Source organism: Sander vitreus, chromosome 12 (assembly GCF_031162955.1).
Source record: "Sander vitreus isolate 19-12246 chromosome 12, sanVit1, whole genome shotgun sequence".
NCBI lineage: Eukaryota > Metazoa > Chordata > Actinopteri > Perciformes > Percidae > Sander > Sander vitreus.
In genome coordinates, this window is record NC_135866.1 from 30,916,364 (window position 1) to 30,939,693 (window position 23,330).

Sequence of the window (23,330 nt, forward strand, 5' to 3'; positions counted from 1 at the left end):
TGAGTGGTTTACAGAGAAAATAACAAAGGTGATGAAATGGCACCTTGTGATGCACCTGTGTTCAGAGTACTTACCTCTGATACTTTTCACACACATTCTAGGATTTCATCATTTAAACTTGTGAGAAGATTATTATACAGCAATTTAAGTTTTTTATATGACAGTTTAGTTTGATAACTTCCTGTTGTCGATCAGGTATTTTTGAACCAGTAAAGGAAACGTTAACAGACTTTGAAGAAGAGTTAGAGAAATATAGAACCATCACCAAAACCTGGGGAGCCAAGGAGTCATTTTACAACTTAAAACGTCATGTCATGTTTTCAGATGTGGAGCAGGTTTTAACTGATGATCAAAGTCCAAACTCAAAATGCAGCTCCTCTTCCTGGAAGGTACTAAAGCTTTATAATCGCTTCCTGTGTTGTGTAATATCAATAAAGCTGAACCTTGGACCTGAAGGACTTGATAAAACAGTCACAGATCAGTCACAGTCAGACAGTTGTTACTGAGAGGTGAAATGGCGCAGAAAGGAGTTCAGCTGGACCAGGAGACCTTCTCTTGTTCTATCTGTCTGGATTTACTGAAGGATCCGGTGACTACTTCCTGTGGACACAACTACTGCATGAACTGTATTAAAAGCCACTGGGATGGAGAGGATTGTAAGAACATCCACAGCTGTCCTCAGTGCAGGAAGATGTTCAGACCGAGGCCTGTCCTGCTGAAAAACACCATGTTAGCAGCTTTAGTGGAGGAGCTGAAGAAGACTGGACTCCAAGCTACTCCTGCTGATCACTGCTATGCTGGAGCTGAAGATGTGGCCTGTGATGTCTGCACCGGGAGGAAACTGAAAGCCATCAAGTCCTGTTTGATGTGTCTGATGTCTTACTGTGACCAACACCTCCAGCCTCATTATGATGTTCCTCAACTAAAGAAACACAAACTGGTGGAGCCGTCCAAGAAGCTCCAGGAGAACATCTGCTCTCGTCATGATGAGGTGATGAAGATTTTCTGCCGTACTGATCAGCAGCTTATCTGTTATCTCTGCTTAATGGATGAACATAAAGGCCACGACACAGTCTCAGCTGCAGCAGAAAGGACTGAGAGGCAGAAAAAGCTCGAGGGGAGTCGACTAAATATCCAGCAGAGAATCCAGGACAGGGAGAAAGATGTGAAGCTGCTTCAACAGCAGGCGGAGGCCATCGATCTCTCTGCTGATAAAGCAGTGGAGGACAGCGAGAAGATCTTCACTGAGCTGATCCGTCTCCTGGAGAAAAGAAGCTCTGATGTGAAGCAGCAGGTCAGATCCCAGCAGAAAAGTGAAGTGAGTCGAGTCAAAGAGCTTCAGGAGAAGCTGGAGCAGGAGATCACTGAGCTGAAGAGGAAAGACGCTGAGCTGAAGAAGCTCTCACACACAGAGGATCACAACCAGTTTCTACACAACTACCCCTCACTGTCACCACTCAGCCAATCAACATCCAGCATCCATATCCGTCCTCTGAGCTGCTTTGAAGATGTGACAGCGGCCGTGTCAGAAGTCAGAGATAAACTACAGGACGTTCTGAGAGAGGAGTGGACAAACGTCTCACTGACGGGGACTGAAGTGGACGTTTCACTACCACAACCAGAGCCCAAGACCAGAGCTGACTTCTTAAAATATTCACGTGAAATCACATTGGACCCAAACACAGCATACACACATCTGTTATTATCTGAGGGGAACAGAAAAGCAACAAGAATCAGACAACAACAGTCTTATTCTAGTCACCCAGACAGATTCACTCTATGGCCTCAGGTCCTGAGTAGAGAGAGTCTGACTGGACGTTGTTACTGGGAGGTGGAGAGGAGAGGAGTAGGAATTCGTGTAGCAGTCGCATACAAGAATATCAGCAGAGCAGGGAGCTGGTATGAATGTGTATTTGGATTAAATGACAAATCTTGGGCGTTATGTTGCGAAAAAAATAGTCATTCATTTTGGTATAACAATGTCCAAACTCTCATCTCATGTCGTGTGTCCTCCAGAATAGGAGTGTACCTGGATCACAGTGCAGGTATTCTGTCCTTCTACAGCGTCTCTGAAACCATGACTCTCCTCCACAGAGTCCAGACCACATTCACTCAGCCGCTCTATGCTGGACTGCGGCTTTATTATTCTCCTGGAGGCACTGCTGAGTTTTGTAAACTGAAATAGACAGAAGTCATTTAAGGGTTAATCTGTGTCTTAACTCTTCAACTTATTTAGTCTCCATGTCTGTTGCTGAGAGCTGATTGTTGTGACATTTCCTCACTGCACAGAGATCAGCTGCCAGTCATACATGAAATCTTCTCTGCTCTCTAAATGTTTGATGAGTATTTGTATCTATGTATTTGTATGTTGTTGTTTCTCTTCCACATCATGGGTCTGTAGAGAGAAATCACCAAACATCCTGTATCCTCTATACTTTGTTCTCTTTGTGGACGTTTGTACAGAAATCTATAATCACATGTATCTGTTTATCCTGATCAAAATGAAAGAGATTATTCATTATTGTCTTTTATGTCATTATTTTCTCCGGGAACCATCACCTTATTGTGGTGGAGAGGTTTGTGTGTCCCTATGAACCTGAGGGCTGTGTTGTCTGGAGCTTGGTGCTCCTGGTAGGGTCTCCCATGGCAAAGTGGTCTCAGATGAGGGGCCAGACAAAGAATGGTTCAAAAACCCTATGAGTAAACGAGGAAGAGGTAGAGGAAGCCCGGGGCCCCTGTCTGGAGCCAGGCCCAGATGGAGGGCTCGTCAGCGAGCGCCTGGAGGCCGGGTTTGCCACGGAGCCCGGCTGGGCACAGCCCAAAGAAGCAACGTGGCACCTCCCTCTCCATCCCATAGGCCCACCACCTGTGGGAGGAACTGCTGGGGTCGGGTGTGCATGGGTGGCATTGAAGGTCAGGGGCCTCGACCCAAGCAGCAGATGCTGGCTCTGGGGACGTGGAAAGTCACCTCTCTGTGGGGGAAGGAGCCGGAACTTGTGCGGGAGGTGGAGTGCTACCAAATAGATCTGGTGGGGCTTACCTCTACGCACAGTCTCGGTTCTGGAACCATACTCCTGGATAGGGGTTGGACTCTTTTCTTCTCTGGAGTTGCCCAGGCACCGGGCGGGTGTGGGGATACTCGCAAGCCCCGGCTGAGCGCCGCTACGTTGGAGTTCACCCCAGTGGACGAAAGGGTCGCCTCCTTACGCCTGCGGGTTGTGGGGGGGAAAACTCTGACTGTTGTTTGTGCATATGTACCAACAGGGGTGCAACTGCCCAGTGTCAGAGCAGGTACTACTCGTACACTTGTACCTGCTCGCTCAGCGCTCACGTCATATGTCAATATGTCGAAAAATGTCATATTATAGTATGTCAGAAAAAGTCAACGTATGGTATGTCGAAAAATGTCATATTATAGTATGTCAGAAAAAGTCATATTATAGTATGTCGAAAAATGTCATATTATAGTATGTCAGAAAATGTCATATTATAGTATGTCAGAAAAAGTCATAGTATAGTATGTCGGAAAAAGTCATAGTATAGTATGTCGAAAAATGTCATATTATAGTATGTCAGAAAAAGTCATAGTATAGTATGTCGAAAAATGTCATATTATAGTATGTCGGAAAAAGTCATAGTATAGTATGTCGAAAAAAGTCATAGTATAGTATGTCGAAAAATGTCATATTATAGTATGTCGAAAAATGTCATAGTATTTCTGAAAACGTCATAGTATAGTATTTCGAAAAATGTCATATTATAGTATGTCGAAAAATGTCATATTATAGTATGTCGAAAAATGTCATATTATAGTATGTCAGAAAAATGTCATATTATAGTATGTCGAAAAATGTCATATTATAGTATGTCGAAAAAGTCATAACCTTATTGTTTTATTTGAACAACAAATACAATCAGAACATACTTAGTTAATGGTCTTGAAACAAAAAAACATGTTGGTGCAGCATTTATTTATTTATTATGGAAAATATTTTAACATCATTTCACTTCAGATCGTTTTTTTTGACCATCAGTACGACTTTTATTTTGAAGGTTGGTGACAGCTCCAACATCACTTCCTCTTGTTGTTGATCTGTCGACGACACACCTGCTGCTATTGAGGGGGGAAACAGACGGAAAATACCGGAGAATGCCGACAACACCACCGAACAAACGTGACTACGCTCAACTCACCTGGAGAGTCACGTTCAAGAGAATCAGGATACACGCCGATGACTTCCGGTGGCGTCTTTTCAAAATAAAAGCAAAGAGCAACTCCTAAGAAAATTGAACATAATGAAAAAACAAAAAGCAACCCTTAAAAACACCATTTGATTTTAAGTTAAGTACACGTTAAAGCTATAGTGCGTAGTTTCTCTCGCCCCCATGAGGATTTCTAAGTAATGACGACAAAACTGTCAGCGCGTCCACATGATACAAGTCTTCTGTGATCGCGCACAAAAACGTAATAGTTATGGATGCACCAAATCCAGATTTTTGGGGGTTCTGCTGAGTCCTGAACCCCCTGGTTGAGGTTCTGCTGAATCCTGAACCCCCTGGTTGAGGTTCTGCTGAATCCTGAACCCCCTGGTTGAGGTTCTGCTGAATCCTGAACCCCCTGGTTGAGGTTCTGCTGAGTCCTGAACCCCCTGGTTGAGGTTCTGCTGAGTCCTGAACCCCCTGGTTGAGGTTCTGCTGAATCCTGAACCCCCTGGTTGAGGTTCTGCTGAGTCCTGAACCCCCTGGTTGAGGTTCTGCTGAGTCCTCGTCCCGTCCTCAGTCCATGAACACAGTCAACACATTAATGAAGTAAACAGTGACTGTCCTTCCTTTGCCGTACCTGAAGTTGCTGCATTCTGGCTGCTGTCTGTAGATTCCTTCATGCTCAGCTCGTATTCTTCCAGATGTTTCATACCAGATGTTGTAACAGCGGTGATGTTGTGTATTGTTTAGGGTCCTCGCCACCACCAGACTAATCAGCATTGCAGATTGAACATGTAGCTGGACTTGAATGGCCTTCTTTTGACTGAAAGTACTGCCAAACAACACTTTTTCTGCTCACCAGTTCCATTTCCACTTCCTCTCAGCCTGCTGCATTGAAGCTCTACCTACGTAAACACCTTCCTGTAATCAACGGCGCCGTCATTACGTCGACCAGCGTAGCGCGGAGTGACAGCGTAGGGTTCAGCAGAAACCCAACCCCGTCAACAAGCCCAATATTCAGCCCAATCAGAAGCTAAATCCTGGATTCAGGGCATCATGCAAATAGTACTGCAACAAACGATTATTTTATGGTTGTTCAGACATTCAGCGTCTTCTCCTTTTTTAAACCCTTTTTTTCATGGAGACGAAAGAACAAGAAATGAGAGAGAGCACTCATCTTTCAGGCAGCTTTTATTGTGAAGGTGGGACAGCAGACAGGGGGGTGTGACCTTTGACCCTCATCCTACAGGAGGGGGTTCAGTAGATCAGCAACGACGTGGAGGAATAAATTAAAAACCCCAAAAACAACTCGTCAGGTAAAAAAACTCCACTCTAAAAAAATGAAATGAACTTCAACAGCAACAAAACCGGAAGATTCAAATAAAATAAAAAAAACATTTGAGTGCGTTTTCGTTTTTTGGTTTGTTTCGTTCTCACTGTGCTTCTGTGACACACACACACACACACACACACACACACACACACACACACACACACACACACACTCAACAGATCAAACCTTCAGTATTTACACTCGTATTTGTACATTCTGTCTCTGCAGCTTTAAGAGTTTAAGCCCCGCCTCTCGGCGTCCTGGCGGCCAATCAGCAGCTGCTGTTCTTGAACTCTCCGTTCTCAGTGATTGACAGTTTGGTGGGGTTGCTGGGTGACAGGCCGTTGCGGAGGTTGGGCGCGCTGTACCGCTCCTTCACCTGCGTCAGCGCCGCCATCAGCCGCGAGTTCGCCGCGTCCAGGGAGACGATCCGCCTCTCCTGATTGGACAGAGACGGACAGGAAGTCAGACTGACAGGTGGGATACAACAACCTGACTGTCGGGTTAAAAACACATCGCTTCACTTCCTCCTGAGGTTGGAAGACGACGAAACTATCTCAAAACAGCTTCCTCTAAAAGTCACGTTTGGTCGCCAGACATCTTTAATTAATGTTCCTAAAATGTATAAAATAACATTCAGATAGACCAGTGGTTCTCAAATGGGGGTACGTGTCCCCCTAGTGGTACTCTGGAGGACTGCAGGGGGTACGTGTCCCCCTAGGGGTACTTTAGAGGACTGCAGGGGGTACGTGTCCCCCTAGAGGTACTCTAGGGGACTGCAGGGGGTACGTGTCCCCCTAGAGGTACTCTAGGGGACTGCAGGGGGTACGTGTCCCCCCTAGGGGTACACTGGAGGACTGCAGGGGGTACGTGTCCCCCTAGGGGTACTTTGGAGGACTGCAGGGGGGTACGTGTCCCCCTAGAGGGTACTCTGGAGGACTGCAGGGGGGTACGTGTCCCCCCTAGGGGTACTCTGGAGGACTGCAGGGGGTACGTGTCCCCCCTAGGGGTACTCTGGAGGACTGCAGGGGGTACGTGTCCCCCTAGTGGTACACTGCAGGGGGTACGTGTCCCCCTAGAGGTACTTTAGAGGACTGCAGGGGGTACGTGTCCCCCTAGGGGTACACTGCAGGACTGCAGGGGGTACGTGTCCCCCTAGGGGTACTCTGGAGGACTGCAGGGGGTACGTGTCCCCCTAGAGGTACTTTGGAGGACTGCAGGGGGGTACGTGTCCCCCCTAGAGGGTACTCTGGAGGACTGCAGGGGGGTACGTGTCCCCCTAGAGGGTACTCTAGAGGACTGCAGGGGGTACGTGTCCCCCCTAGAGGTACTCTGGAGGACTGCAGGGGGTACGTGTCCCCCTAGGGGTACTCTAGGGGACTGCAGGGGGTACGTGACATTTTTTGCAAAATGTTGTCCAGGTTCAAGGCTGTAGTTTAGTAAATCTATCGCTGACATCGCTGTATTCTTCCTCTTTATAGACTCCCCACTATATATATATATATATATATATATATATATATATATATATATATATATATATATATATATATATATATATATATACTGGTTAGGGGGTACATGGCTTAAAGACACTGTTCAACGGGGGAACATTAGTAGAGGACCCGTCCAGTTTAACAAGTAGAACATAGATATATATAATATTTTTGGTGTTTGGACAGACCTGCCCCCAAAACATCCTAAAGGAAACACGGGACGCGTGTTACTTTATGATGATTTTTAAGTTATGAGTGCAGCTGTGATGCGTCTTTGACCCGACAGAATCAAACGGTGAAAAACATCCGGACAACGTTTGAGGAGCGGGAAATAAACAGCCAAAAAAAACTGAAAAGTGAGACTGAAGCTCTGCGGCAGTTTTTCAGCAGGAAGTCAAACTGATATTTGATAGAGATGGAGCCCATCAGGTCTCACACACACACACACACATATATACACACACACACACACACACATATATACACACACACACACACACATATATACACACACACATATATATACACACACACACACACATATATATATACACACACACACGCAGACACACACACACACACACACATATATACACACACACACACACACACACGCAGACACACACGCACACACAGACACACACACACACACACACACACAGAGAGACACACACACACACACACAGAGAGAGACACACGCACACACACACAGACACACACACACACACACAGAGACACGCACACACACAGAGACACACACACACACAGAGAGAGACACACACACACACAGAGAGAGACACACGCACACACACACACACACACACACACACACAGACACACACAGAGAGAGACACACGCGCACACACACACACACACACACACAGTCGAACAACTCTCCGCTCTCCATTGACTTGTATTGTGTGAAGGTTTTCTCCTCTTCTATCCCGTCTGAGTGTCTGATGGGAACAACAGTCTGTGACATTGGTCCAGTATTAAGAGAGATGGAGAAACAAGCTACAATATAAGCTAACGGGACAATTGTCCAGCTTATATTTACCTTCCCAAAAGTTCTGTTGTTGCCGCTGACAGACTCAGATTATTATTCTGTGTGTCTGACAACATTATGAAAGGATTTCTAAGGAGGTCGACCTCTCTGTTAAAGAGTAAGATCCCTTTTTTTAAACATAAAAACATCCGCGAAATTGTGTTCGCTAAACCCACCAGACTCCATGTAAATAATCAGTCATTTTAGCATCGTAAAACACACTTCATTCACAGTCCACAGAAACTAAATAAAACTACGAAAAGCTGTTTTAGGGTCGTCTTTCCACTTGTCCAACCATCACAACTCTAGTTTAAGATGAAATAAACACATGGTTTACAGATTTACATGTGGAAACATGTTGGCTCTATACACGCTAAAAGTACTGCTTTTTTAAATGGAGTCTGGTGGGTTTAGTGTTAGCGACTTCAGAGCTGTTTCTGGTTAAACAGAAAGGTCTTAAAGAGGTTTTAAAGGTCTATCTCTGTAGGGATCCTTTCATAATGTTGTCAGACACTTAGAGTAATGACAGCGTTGTCACTTAAAACTGGACTAATGTCAAAGATTGAAAAGCAAACGTTACGTTTGCAGCATTTTGTTACCAGATCGAACATCCAAATGTTAGTTTTAGCCTAACTAACTAACTGTCTGTAAGTGAAGCCAACACATGTAACATCAGACATAACGTTATCTGAGTGTCTCTCCATTCTCTCTGCTGATTCCTCGCGTCTGTGTCCACTTTTGTCTTCATAAAAGCTCAGTTTTTCGGGTCAGCAGCTTATAAAAACTTATGTTCTGGGTTCTTTACATTGTTGGGAGTGAATATCAGCACACAGCAGCTTTTAGGCATGTTTCTGTTGTTTGCTAGCAGACGGAATAAAGAGGAGGAAACCTTCACGCACTACAAGTCAACAGAGTGGAGCGTTGTTTCCCCTCCGGTGGGGGCGGGACTTAAATGCTCTCTGTCTCTATCCCCCCCCCCCCCCCCCTGCTCAGAAACTGAGAGCGCAGAAACAGCTGAGTGATCCTGAGCAGTCTGAGTAAACCCGGGGGTGGGGGTGGGGGGTGTGAAGGGAGGGAGGGGGGTGTGGGGGGGAACAGCAGCCAAAAGGAAAGAAAACCAGCTCATAGCGTGGCTCTTCTGCTCTGTGATTGGCTGCTCAGGTGTGTTGGCGGTGGGACAGGGGTGGGTGGGGGGTGAGGGAGGGGGCGGGGCTACAGTCACTACTTGCCTGATTGGTTAATTTCACATCCGTTACTGACCTGAAACCAGCGAAGAGACGATGAGAACAAGAACTAGAAACTGACTTATGGCGAGTGGATAGTGCCACGAATAACCTACCGAAGGAGACTGTCGTGTGTACAGTAAGCCTATGTTATAGCCTATAGGTTTAAATGTATTTTAAGTCATTCAATACATGTTCTAGGCCCTTTATCCATTATACAAGTTGCTCTAAAAGTACTGACAGTATAATACGATTAATTAATTGTAGGACATCAGTTTATGTGAGCTCACTGTTGGAAGAATGCGTTGTAACACTAACATTGATTGAACATTGGCGCCATCTACTGGATCATTTACACTATTTGCCTTTCTGTTTATTAAGCTTCATAGATCTGTTTACACACACACATATATATATATATATACACGTATGTGTATATGTATGCATGTATACACTTTATTATATACAACTTATAACCCAGCAGAGCTAAGACCAGCCAAATCACTGACTTATTTATTCCGTAATGGGTAAATGTCACTCAAGCACCTTCATATTTGATTAAACGTTAAGAGAACACCCTTAGTAGTTCATTTGTTTGTATTTTTTGAGTGAATTGAGGTTCATTTTGGGCAAGAAGTGGACGCAACTGTCACTAACACTGTTATTTTTATGATTTTGATCATATATCTTGTGACTATACCTTCGTTAAGGCGCGTGTTTCACACGTTTGTAGGCGACGTACGTAGTTCAGACGTCGTTAGACAGTGAAGGCGTCTTTCACACGTTTGTAGGAGACGTACGTAGTTCAGACGTCTTTAGACAGTGAAGGCGTCTTTCACACGTTTGTAGGCGACGTACGTAGTTCAGACGTCGTTAGACAGTGAAGGCGTCTTTCACACGCTTTGTAGGCGACGTACGTAGTTCAGACGCTTTAGACAGTGAAGGCGTCTTTCACACGCTTGTAGGCGACGTACGTAGTTCAGACGTCTTTAGACAGTGAAGGCGTCTTTCACACGTTTGTAGGCGACGTACGTAGTTCAGACGTCGTTAGACAGTGAAGGCGTCTTTCACACGTTTGGAGGCGACGTACGTAGTTCAGACGTCTTTAGACAGTGAAGGCGCGTCTTTCACACGTTTGTAGGCGACGCACGTAGTTCAGACGTTAGACAGTGAAGGCGTCTTTCACACGTTTGTAGGCGACGTACGTAGTTCAGACGTTAGACAGTGAAGGCGTCTTTCACACGTTTGTAGGAGACGTACGTAGTTCAGACGTTAGACAGTGAAGGCGTCTTTCACATGTTTGTAGGAGACGTACGTAGTTCAGACGTTAGACAGTGAAGGCGTCTTTCACACGTTTGTAGGAGACGTACGTAGTTCAGACGTCTTTAGACAGTGAAGGCGTCTTTCACACGTTTGTAGGCGACGTACGTAGTTCAGACGTTAGACAGTGAAGGCGTCTTTCACACGTTTGTAGGCGACGTACGTAGTTCAGACGTCTTTAGACAGTGAAGGCGTCTTTCACACGTTTGTAGGCGACGTACGTAGTTCAGACGCCGTTAGACAGTGAAGGCGTCTTTCACACGTTTGTAGGCGACGTACGTAGTTCAGACGTCGTTAGACAGTGAAGGCGTCTTTCACACGTTTGTAGGCGACGTACGTAGTTCAGACGTCTTTAGACAGTGAAGGCGTCTTTCACACGTTTGTAGGCGACGTACGTAGTTCAGACGTTAGACAGTGAAGGCGTCTTTCACACGTTTGTAGGCGACGTACGTAGTTCAGACGTCGTTAGACAGTGAAGGCGTCTTTCACACGTTTGTAGGCGACGTACGTAGTTCAGACGTTAGACAGTGAAGGCGTCTTTCACACGTTTGTAGGCGACGTACGTAGTTCAGGCGTCGTTAGACAGTGAAGGCGTCTTTCACACGTTTGTAGGCGACGTACGTAGTTCAGACGTCGTTAGACAGTGAAGGCGTCTTTCACGTTTGTAGGCGACGTACGTAGTTCAGACGTTAGACAGTGAAGGCGTCTTTCACATGTTTGTAGGCGACGTACGTAGTTCAGACGTTAGACAGTGAAGGCGTCTTTCACATGTTTGTAGGCGACGTACGTAGTTCAGACGTTAGACAGTGAAGGCGTCTTTCACACGTTTGTAGGCGACGTACGTAGTTCAGACGTCGTTAGACAGTGAAGGCGTCTTTCACACGTTTGTAGGCGACGTACGTAGTTCAGACGTTAGACAGTGAAGGCGTCTTTCACATGTTTGTAGGAGACGTACGTAGTTCAGACGTTAGACAGTGAAGGCGTCTTTCACACGTTTGTAGGAGACGTACGTAGTTCAGACGTCGTTAGACAGTGAAGGCGTCTTTCACATGTTTGTAGGCGACGTACGTAGTTCAGACGTCTTTAGACAGTGAAGGCGTCTTTCACACGTTTGTAGGCGACGTACGTAGTTCAGACGTTAGACAGTGAAGGCGTCTTTCACACGTTTGTAGGAGACGTACGTAGTTCAGACGTCTAGACAGTGAAGGCGTCTTTCACGCGTTTGTAGGCGACGTACGTAGTTCAGGCGTCGTTAGACAGTGAAGGCGTCTTTCACACGTTTGTAGGCGACGTACGTAGTTCAGACGTCGTTAGACAGTGAAGGCGTCTTTCACACGTTTGTAGGCGACGTCGTAGTTCAGGCGTCTTTAGACAGTGAAGGCGTCTTTCACACGTTTGTAGGCGACGTACGTAGTTCAGGCGTCGTTAGACAGTGAAGGCGTCTTTCACACGTTTGTAGGCGACGTACGTAGTTCAGGCGTCTTTAGACAGTGAAGGCGTCTTTCACACGTTTGTAGGCGGCGTACGTAGTTCAGGCGTCGTTAGACAGTGAAGGCGTCTTTCACACGTTTGTAGGCGACGTACGTAGTTCAGGCGTCTTTAGACAGTGAAGGCGTCTTTCACACGTTTGTAGGCGACGTACGTAGTTCAGGCGTTAGACAGTGAAGGCGTCTTTCACACGTTTGTAGGCGACGTACGTAGTTCAGGCGTCGTTAGACAGTGAGCGTCTTTCACATGTTTGTAGGCGGCGTACGTAGTTCAGACGTCTTTAGACAGTGAAGGCGTCTTTCACACGTTTGTAGGCGACGTACGTAGTTCAGGCGTTAGACAGTGAAGGCGTCTTTCACACGTTTGTAGGCGACGTACGTAGTTCAGACGTCGTTAGACAGTGAAGGCGTCTTTCACACGTTTGTAGGCGACGTACGTAGTTCAGGCGTCGTTAGACAGTGAAGGCGTCTTTCACACGTTTGTAGGCGACGTACGTAGTTCAGGCGTTAGACAGTGAAGGCGTCTTTCACACGTTTGTAGGCGACGTACGTAGTTCAGGCGTCTTTAGACAGTGAAGGCGTCTTTCACACGTTTGTAGGCGACGTACGTAGTTCAGGCGTTAGACAGTGAAGGCGTCTTTCACACGTTTGTAGGCGACGTACGTAGTTCAGGCGTCGTTAGACAGTGAAGGCGTCTTTCACACGTTTGTAGGCGACGTACGTAGTTCAGACGTCGTTAGACAGTGAAGGCGTCTTTCCCACGTTTGTAGGCGGCGTACGTAGTTCAGGCGTTAGACAGTGAAGGCGTCTTTCACACGTTTGTAGGCGACGTACGTAGTTCAGGCGTTAGACAGTGAAGGCGTCTTTCACACGTTTGTAGGCGACGTCGTAGTTCAGGCGTTAGACAGTGAAGGCGTCTTTCACACGTTTGTAGGCGGCGTACGTAGTTCAGGCGTTAGACAGTGAAGGCGTCTTTCACACGTTTGTAGGCGACGTACGTAGTTCAGACGTTAGACAGTGAAGGCGTCTTTCACACGTTTGTAGGCGACGTACGTAGTTCAGGCGTCGTTAGACAGTGAAGGCGTCTTTCACGTTTGTAGGCGACGTACGTAGTTCAGACGTCGTTAGACAGTGAAGGCGTCTTTCACACGTTTGTAGGCGGCGTACGTAGTTCAGGCGTCGTTAGACAGTGAAGGCGTCTTTCACACGTTTGTAGGCGGCGTACGTAGTTCAGGCGTTAGACAGTGAAGGCGTCTTTCACACGTTTGTAGGCGGCGTACGTAGTTCAGGCGTCTTTAGACAGTGAAGGCGTCTTTCACACGTTTGTAGGAGACGTACGTAGTTCAGACGTTAGACAGTGAAGGCGCGTCTTTCACACATTTGTAGGCGACGTACGTAGTTCAGGCGTCTTTAGACAGTGAAGGCGTCTTTCACACGTTTGTAGGCGACGTGCGTAGTTCAGGCGTTAGAACAGTGAAGGCGTCTTTCACACGTTTGTAGGCGACGTCGTAGTTCAGGCGTCGTTAGACAGTGAAGGCGTCTTTCACGTTTGTAGGCGGCGTACGTAGTTCAGGCGTTAGACAGTGAAGGCGTCTTTCACACGTTTGTAGGCGACGTACGTAGTTCAGACGTCGTTAGACAGTGAAGGCGTCTTTCACACGTTTGTAGGAGACGTACGTAGTTCAGACGTTGTTAGACAGTGAAGGCGTCTTTCACACGTTTGTAGGCGACGTACGTAGTTCAGACGTTAGACAGTGAAGGCGTCTTTCACACGTTTGTAGGCGACGTACGTAGTTCAGACGTCGTTAGACAGTGAAGGCGTCTTTCACACATTTGTAGGCGACGTACGTAGTTCAGACGTACATTTGTATGGGAATTCTAACATACGCCATCGCCACGTCGTGTCGGAAAATGTTTCTGACATGCACTCGCCGCCTACTCGCCACTGGTCTCTCGTCTGCAATCCCTATTAAACCAATTCAAAAATCCACACTGTTTGGCGGAGACGGGGAGCCTGCTGCTTCTCCTGGTTATCCTGGAATGACACTATCCACTCGCCATACAGACTGCTGCTGCTTTAATCTCCCAGGATCCTCGGCTGCTGCACATCAAACCCCTTAAAGCACGTGTGTCAAACTCAAGGTCTGCGGCCCAAACCTGGCCACTCAAAATGCAATTACGCGGGCGCCCAGGTAGCTCAGTTGGTAGAGCGGGCGCCCATATATAGAGGTTTACTCCTCGACGCAGTGGGCCTAGGTTCAAGTCCGACCTGCGGCCCTTTGCTGCGTGTCATTCCCCCTCTCTCTCTCCTTTCATGTCTTCAGCTGTCCTGTCAAAATAAAGGCCTAAAAATGCCTGTGTGGAAGCACAGCAACCTGTTGTTTCCACACAGCAACAGGTTTCTGTGTGGAAACGTGCTTCTATGATGGATAAGGAACTTTTTGGGGCTTAATGTCGACCAAACTGTCAGTGAGAAGGCTATATGAGACGTGCAATAATACAGTCAAAGATATTATAAAAGCATGTCAATAAGTCGGGCCCTTGATGTGATTCTGTGCGTCCAGCGTGGCCCGTAGTGACATTGAGTTTGACCCCCGTGCTGTATTTAAAGTGTGTTTACGATGAAACTAACAGGAAGCGTGAGGATGTTACCTGAGCATCGATGATCTTCTGTTTGGCTTCGATCACCGCCTGCATCTCTGCGTGGTCCCGCTTTAACTCGTCCTCCACCGCCATCAGCCTGCACACACACACACACACACACATACATACAAAGAGACACACACACACACACACACAGAGACACACACACACGCACAAAGAGACACACACACATACATACAAAGAGACACACACACACACACACACACACACAGAGACACACACACACACGCACGCGCACACACACACACACACAGAGAGACAGACACACACACACACGCACGCACAGAGAGAGACACACACACACACGCACGCACACACACACACGCATGCACAGAGAGACACACACGCGCACACAGAGACACACACACACACGCACAGAGACACACACACACAGAGACACACACGCACAGACGCACACACACACACGCATGCACAGAGACACACACACACACGCGCACACAGAGACACACACACACACGCACAGAGACACACACACACACACGCACAAAGACACACACACGCACACACACATGCACAGAGAGACACACACACACACGCACAGAGACACGACAATCAGTGACAATTTACTTCTACCATCTCCTACCATGTAATTTAATACCTACAGAGTGTGTTTGTTTTCCCCGCCCAGTGCAGCCCAGGAGGGCGGAGAGTGTTTGTTTTCCCCGCCCAGTGCAGCCCAGGAGGGCGGAGAGTGTCCGTACCTGCAGATGATGCTCTTCATCTGGCTGTCCTTCTCCTCCTGCTGCCTCCGCAGCCTCTCCTCGCTGTCCTCCAGACGGTGTTTGTACTCCAGCAGCAGCTTCTGCATCTGCTGCTCCTGGGCCGCCAGCCGCCGCTCGTACTCCTCTAGACGCCGGCCCGACGCCCGCAGACGCTCCTTGAGCCGCGAGATCTCCAGCTCGTACTGAGGAGGGGAGGAGGGGGGGGAGGGGGTTAACCGTCGATGGTAGACTTAAAACCAGCTACGACATGACTCAGCGATTGTATATGCTCATATAGACGCCACAAATCATGGGGCACTACCCTTGTTTTGAGATAAATGTCTTTTATTCGCGATGTCTTGGATAAGTACTTCATTACCCACAATCCCACAGTGATGCCTCTGATTGGTGGAGCTCATGCTGGTGAGGAGGGGGGGTGTCAGTACCCGATCTGTGCTGCCTGCACGATCCGTCACGAGGATTTACGACACTGCACGGTTCACGATCTGTTCCACGCTTCTGACGTTAGCCTCTGCCGGGAAGCTAACGTTAGTTTAGCTAACAGCTAATTGGGCTAACCGCTAACTGACAGCTTGATTCAGTCTAAAATAACGTTAACTCAAACTAAACGCTGGGTGAAGCCGTCTACAGCTGACGTACATGCTGTCTCAGCTAGCGGTTAGCCGAATAAGCTGTTAGCTAAACTAACGTTAGCTTCCTTTGTTCAGTGGTGCGCGGTGGTTTATGGGAGGAGTAGTTCCTTCGCTCTGAGATGACGATATGTACACGGTCTTGTAAACTCTTTACATACGGATTTTTCCAGACGTCAACGGGAGAAATGACGGGAAATGTACTTCTGGAACCCAAGGTCTCTCAGAGGAGGGGCGGGACTGTTGAGCTCCATATGACTGTCAGTTGAAATAAATGTTGTGTTGTACCGTATTTTCCGGACTATAAGTCTCACTTGTTTTCATGCTTTGGCTGGTCCTGCGACTTATAGTCAGGTGTGACTTATATATATCAAAATATATATAATGTAACATGTTTTAAATGTTATTTCATGCTGAAAACATTACCGTCTACAGCCGCGAGAGGCGCTCTAGGCTCGTGACGACTATATGCTGCTCCTAAAGACAACTGAGAAAGAAAAGAAGCTGCAGGTAGTACAACACGCAGCCGGAAACGGTCATCGAGCAGCAGAAGGAGAGTTTGGAGTGAGAGAGAAACTTGTGAGGGACTGGAGAAAAGGTTAGTCTCACTGCAATGAAGAAAACAAAGAAAGCTAGTCGCGCTGAAATCCAGATGGCCAGAGCTGGAGGAAGGAGTCCACAGATGGGTGCTTGAACAACGTGCTGCTGGGAGAGGCTCGTCAACAGTGCTGTTACGTTACGTTAACGTAGAGACACCTACCGTATTCAGCCCCCTTGTTCTGGGGGGCTGTTGGGTAGTTTAATAACTGTTAATGTATTACGTTAACGTAGAGACACCTACCGTATTCAGCCCCTTGTTCTGGGGGCTGTTGGGTAGTTTAATAACTGTTAATGTGTTACGTTAACGTAGAGGACACCTACCGTATTCAGCCCCTTGTTCTGGGGGCTGTTGGGTAGTTTAATAACTGTTAATGTGTTACGTTAACGTAGAGACACCTACCGTATTCAGCCCCTTGTTCTGGGGGCTGTTGGGTAGTTTAATAACTGTTAATGTGTTACGTTAACGTAGAGGACACCTACCGTATTCAGCCCCTTGTTCTGGGGGCTGTTGGGTAGTTTAATAACTCTCCTTTCCAGATTAAATGTCTGTTCTTGGTCTTGGATTTCGTGAAATAAATGTCTAAATAAATGCGACTTATAGTCCAGTGCGACTTATATATGTTTTTTTCCTCTTCATGACGCATTTTTTGACTGATGCGACTTATACTCCGGAAAATACGGTATTAGTTATGAATCTATTTTGATGCGTTTTCCCGTAACTTTTGAAATTATTACCTATATCGTAATATCACATTTTGTCAATATCGTGCAACCCTAATAATCCCTAACCCGACGTGGAGTTTAACGTTCCCCCATCGGGAAACCCTTCTAGTACGTGTCCATGTACGCATTGTTTTCACAGATGCTTCCCAGCATTGCACGCTAGTGGGCTCGCCTCCAGTTTCTCTCCATTGACCAATGACAAGCAAAGAAAACAGGCACCGCCCTCCTACAACCGCGATGGCTGCAGCTGATTGGACGAAGATATTTCACCGTAACGTGTTTCTGGAAACATCTGAAGAGAGAGAAACAGGCCGTGCAGCTGCTGAATCTGTCTTCACATCAACAAAGGTCAGTTTGACAGATTTTCGTCAGATTTTGAGAGGCGGCCGCTCCTCATTTGCATAAAGTTGGTTGGATTTAACTTTATGCAAATGAGGAGCTGGTGACTCGACACCCCGACTTCTCCGAAGTCCCCGCGACGCTCCCAGAATGCATTGCACGGCTGCTCCCATAGAAATGAACGGGAAGCATTGAAATCGACATGCAGCCTGATGTACCTTCTCAGTGTTCCTGCCCTCCTCCCTGCTCCTCTCTCCCCGCTCCTCCTCTTCCTCCTCTTCGTACTGGCCGTTGTTCAGCACCCAGGCTGCCGTCCGCTCCACCGGAGACATCGCCACGGCGACCGCTGCCGCCTCCACGGGAGACGCCACCTGAACACAAACCAGAGCAGAGAGAGAAACGTTTTGGTAGGTGTGAAAACGCCCTGAGACTTTTTAAGACCCTGCGGAAACCCTGTACCTGCTGCGTCGTCTTGGCGATGCTCCTCGGAGGCGGAGCCACGTTGTCCGTGGGGCCGACGGGCTGTTGGCGGGTGGCGTGGGCGGGCGTGGCCGTGGGCTCCGTGTTGGCGCTGCTGCTGCTGCGTAGCGAGGCGCTGAGAGGGAGGGAGCGCGGCGTCCTGGCCCCGCCCCCTCCTCTGCTCTGCTGCTCCACCTTCACGATGTGGGCGGTCCCAGCTGTCGTGCTCTGGCGGGGGATTGCGACCGCCGTGGCGGTGCCTGGCGGGAGGTCGGGCAGCGCGTGGCGGCGCGGCGTGGAGCACTCCTCGCTCTGCGCGCTCCGCCGGCTGCCCGACTCGTCCAGGCTGCTGCTGGACGCCGCGCGGCCCTGGGCGCCCACCTGGCTGCCAAAGTCGTCCGAGTTGCTGTGGCTGTTGTGCGAGCTCTCCGTGCTCAGGTTCTCTGAGCTGGAGTCACGTCGCAGCGAGTGGGCAGAGCGCGTGGCCGGGTTGGTCAGGTGGTACACGGGGTTCTGGAAGGAGAGGGGCTGCAGGCTGCGCTGCTGGCTCAGAGACGGGTGCAGGGGACGCCTCACCTGCAGCAGCAGGGGGGACAAGTATTCAGATCCTAGTACTAATACCACATTGTTCAAATACTCTGTTACAGTAAAAGTCCTGCATTGAAATGGATGCATAAAGGTATTCAGTTTCATCAGGAAAATGGGCAAAAACGCATTCTCACGAACAGATACATACGATATCCTACGTATATACAATGAGAATACTGCTGTACTTTTACTGCATGAAGATAAGAATACTACTGTACTTTTACTACATGAAGCTGAGAATTATGCTGTACTTTTACTGCATGAAGCTGAGAATTATGCTGTACTTTTACTGCATGAAGATAAGAATACTACTGTACTTTTACTGCATGAAGACAAGAATACTGCTGTACTTTTAACTGCATGAAGATAAGAATACTACTGTACTTTTACTGCATGAAGATAAGAATACTACTGTACTTTTAATGCATGAAGGTAAGAATACCGCTGTACTTTTACTGCATGAAGCTGAAAATACTGCTGTACTTTTACTGCATGAAGATAAGAATACTGCTGTACTTTCTACTGCATGAAGATAAGAATACTGCTGTACTTTTACTGCATGAAGATAAGAATACTGCTGTACTTTTACTGCACGAAGCTGAGAATACTGCTGTACTTCTACTGCATGAATATAAGAATACTGCTGTACTTTTACTGCATGAAGCTGAGAATTATGCTGTACTTTTACTGCATGAAGATAAGAACACTACTGTACTTTTACTGCATGAAGACAAGAATACTGCTGTACTTTTACTGCATAAAGATAAGAATACTGCTGTACTTTTACTGCATGAAGACAAGAATACTGCTGTACTTTTACTGCATGAAGATAAGAATACTACTGTACTTTTACTGCATGAAGCTGAAAATACTGCTGTACTTCTACTGCATGAAGATAAGAATACTGCTGTACTTTTACTGCATGAAGATAAGAACACTGCTGTACTTTTACTGCATGAAGATAAGAATACTGCTGTACTTCTACTGTACTTTTACTGCATGAAGCTGAGAATTATGCTGTACTTTTACTGCATGAAGATAAGAATACTAATGTACTTTTACTGCATGAAGACAAGAATACTGCTGTACTTTTACTGCATAAAGATAAGAATACTGCTGTACTTTTACTGCATGAAGACAAGAATACTGCTGTACTTTTACTGCATGAAGCTGAGAATACTGCTGTACTTTTACTGCATGAAGCTGAGAATACTGCTGTACTTCTACTGCATGAAGATAAGAATACTGCTGTACTTTTACTGCATGAAGATAAGAATACCGCTGTACTTCTACTGCATGAAGCTCAGAATACTGCTGTATTTCTACTGCATGAAGATAAGAATACTGCTGCACTTTTACTACATGAAGATAATAATACTGCTGTACTTTTACTGCATGAAGCTGAGAATACTGCTGTACTTTTACTGCATGAAGCTGAGAATACTGCTGTACTTTTACTGCATGAAGATAAGAATACTGCTGTACTTTTACTGCATAAAGATAAGAATACTGCTGTACTTTTACTGCATGAAGACAAGAATACTGCTGTACTTTTACTGCATGAAGATAAGAATACTACTGTACTTTTAATGCATGAAGGTAAGAATATCGCTGTACTTCTACTGCATGAAGATAAGAATACTGCTGTACTTTTACTGCACGAAGCTGGGAATACTGCTGTACTTTTACTGCATGAAGCTGAGAATACTGCTGTACTTTTACTGCATGAAGATAAGAATACTGCTGTACTTTTACTGCATGAAGATAAGAATACCGCTGTACTTCTACTGCATGAAGATAAGAATACTGCTGTACTTCTACTGCATGAAGCTGAGAATACTGCTGCACTTTTACTGCATGAAGATAAGAATACTGCTGTACTTTTACTGCATGAAGATAAGAATACTACTGTACTTTTAATGCATGAAGGTAAGAATATCGCTGTACTTTTACTGCATGAAGATAAGAATAAGATAAGAATACCGCTGTACTTCTACTGCATGAAGATAAGAATACTGCTGCACTTTTACTGCATGAAGATAAGAATACTGCTGTACTTTTACTGCATGAAGCTGGGAATACTGCTGTACTTTTACTGCATGAAGCTGAGAATACTGCTGTACTTCTACTGCATGAAGATAAGAATACTACTGTACTTCTACTGCATGAAGATAAGAATACTGCTGTACTTTTACTGCATGAAGATAAGAATACTGATGTACTTCTACTGCATGAAGATAAGAATACTGCTGTACTTCTACTGCATGAAGTTGGAGTAAAAGGTACAATATTCATTAGGGGTGTGCAAAAATGAATCAAGCTCTGATTCAAGTACCTCAACATGTGGACTGAAGTACAGTACTGGAGTAAATGTACTTAGTTACATTGCACCACTGACCTGCGGCGCGCTCTGCGGCTGGCCGTCCCGGGGCGAGGATTTGGCGTGGAGTGGCTGAGGCGTGAGCGGGTTGGAGTAGTTGAGCGGCGGCGGCAGCGGGGGCGCGGCGTGCCCGATGGACGCCTGCGAGCCGACCCTGCTGAGGCGGGGCGGGGCCTCGTGGTGTGGCGGTGGCAGCGGTGGCGTCCCCAGGCTCTGGGGGTCCTGCAGGTCCACCAGGGAGACGCTGCGGCCGTTGGGCAGCGGGACGTCCCGCTCCTCAGGGTCGGAGAAGCTGGCGTGGGCTGAGGGATGCTGCGGAGCCAGCAGGGGGCGCTGCCCGCGCACGTAACCCTCCATCGCGTCACTGAGCGGAGACTGCAGGCTGCGGGCGTCACTGCGGCTACAGGAAGTGACACAGACACACGAGTCAGGGTCAAAGCATAGACTGTAAATATTAATGGACAACCATAGTCAGAATAAACTGGACCAGCAGGTCCCGTGTCTCTGGACGGAGACCAGTGAAGGACATTAGAAGCTCTTTCCCGGTGATGGCTGAGCGTTACTGAGCAGCCTCCAACTGAGCTTGAAGACGTAGATGTGACGTGAGCGTTGCTCTCATTGGTTGAGAGCTATCCTATTGCGTGCAGAGGGAATTTGAAAGACAACCCTTTATCCCGCCCCTCAGATTGAGCCCAGCCAATGGGGAGTTCCCAGACCCAACATCTGGATGTGGGTCTGTGTGTAAGAATGTCTCCCATCTAGTGGTGAAACTGTATATGACAACCAGCTGAACATCACTTTCTAGCCCTTCCTCCTACGGTGGCCGAACCCAAAATGATCTCTTAGTATCTCCATCGTTTCCACGCAGCTGTTCTAGCTGTCTGTGTTACAACTGCATGACGTGAGTTGTCTTACCTCTTTGGTTAATGTATTATAAGGATGGAGGTATGTCCCTCTTTGGTTAATGTATTATAAAGATGGAGGTATGTCCCTCTTTGGTTAATGTATCATAAAGATGGAGGTATGTCCCTCTTTGGTTAATGTATCATAAAGATGGAGGTATGTCTCTCTTTGGTTAATGTATCATAAAGATGGAGGTATGTCCCTCTCTGGTTAATGTATTATAAAGATGGAGGTATGTCTCTCTTTGGTTAATGTATATAAAGATGGAGGCGCTACATGGAGGCCGTCATACGAGGGAGTCCCAGAACAGCTTGAACAGTTCAGTGTCAAATGATGAGCCCCCTGAATACTTCTCCCACCTCTGGTTCTGATCCATGAACCCCAAAGTTGTCATAAGTTTTAGTTGAATGGAAGTCTAATCTGGCAGCTGATTGGTTACCTGTCGGCGGGGTCCTCAAAGATGCGCTGTAACCCTGACGACAGGCTGCCGCTGATGTTGTGTGCAGAGTTGTGTTCCTGGAAACGTCGCAGCTGCTGCTGGACGGGCGTCGGGGCGGCCAGGCAGCGAGAGATATCGCCCAGAATCCTCGGCAGCGGGCCCAGCTTCGCTACGGTGGCCTGCAGGAAGGAATTTTCACCCTGGGGTCGCCGTGTGTGTGTGTGTGTGTGTGTGTGTGTGGATGTATGTGTGTGTGTGTGTGTGGATGTATGTGTGTGTGTGGATGGTTTGAATGGAAGCACCAGGATGCAATGGTGGTGTTGGGACAGTGAACAGAGAGAGAGTCGGCCAGACAGGAAGGGAACAGAACAGAAGGAGGGAGGGAGGGAGGAAAAACAAATGAAGGAAAACTTAATGGGAACAAAAATCCAAACTAAGAAACAACATGCTTCTACCGACAGAAACACAGCAAACACAGCAGAGCCATGCAGAGGCCGAGCTCCGACAGGTTGGACGCAGCCGCAGCACAGCCGGAGGGGGGGGGGGGTGGATGGGGGGGGTGAGGGTGGTGAGTTCAGGCCATGCTGTGAAGTTCAGCCACGCAGCGTGGGTCAAATAGTTAAATGAACAGCGATGAGGTGATCTTTGCTGCTGATGTTATGTCTCGTGTTATTTATGTCATCAGATGTTCACATCACACACAGCACGGGCCAATAACAGCATTCATTCTTTACCGTATTAACCCAGACATAACAT

The 23,330-nt window shown here is 47.2% G+C and overlaps 2 protein-coding genes across 6 annotated transcripts in view; one reads left to right on the plus strand and one right to left on the minus strand.

Moving 5' to 3' along the window:
• The first annotated feature begins 500 nt into the window (after positions 1–500).
• On the plus strand, positions 501–2,185 carry LOC144527213 (tripartite motif-containing protein 16-like). The gene has a single exon (XM_078265173.1). It carries the CDS (start codon positions 515–517, stop codon positions 2,183–2,185), a length of 1,671 nt encoding a protein of 556 aa, XP_078121299.1. The 5' UTR covers positions 501–514.
• A 3,191-nt stretch (positions 2,186–5,376) lies between these two features.
• Positions 5,377–23,330, minus strand: part of rasal2 (RAS protein activator like 2) — a 121,585-nt gene continuing 103,631 nt past the window's right edge. For 3 of the 5 annotated variants that reach the window (XM_078265146.1, XM_078265143.1, XM_078265147.1), the window contains 7 exons: positions 22,575–22,774; positions 21,251–21,632; positions 18,265–18,840; positions 18,024–18,176; positions 15,494–15,696; positions 14,760–14,847; positions 5,377–5,975 (listed from right to left, as the gene is read on the minus strand). In XM_078265146.1, coding sequence (XP_078121272.1) covers positions 5,808–5,975; positions 14,760–14,847; positions 15,494–15,696; positions 18,024–18,176; positions 18,265–18,840; positions 21,251–21,632; positions 22,575–22,774 — 1,770 coding nt within the window. In that variant the 3' untranslated portion in view covers positions 5,377–5,807. Of the gene's footprint in view, positions 5,976–9,306; positions 9,338–14,759; positions 14,848–15,493; positions 15,697–18,023; positions 18,177–18,264; positions 18,841–21,250; positions 21,633–22,574; positions 22,775–23,330 lie in introns of all 5 variants that reach the window. The other 2 variants (XM_078265144.1, XM_078265145.1) reach the window with 2 other exon arrangements.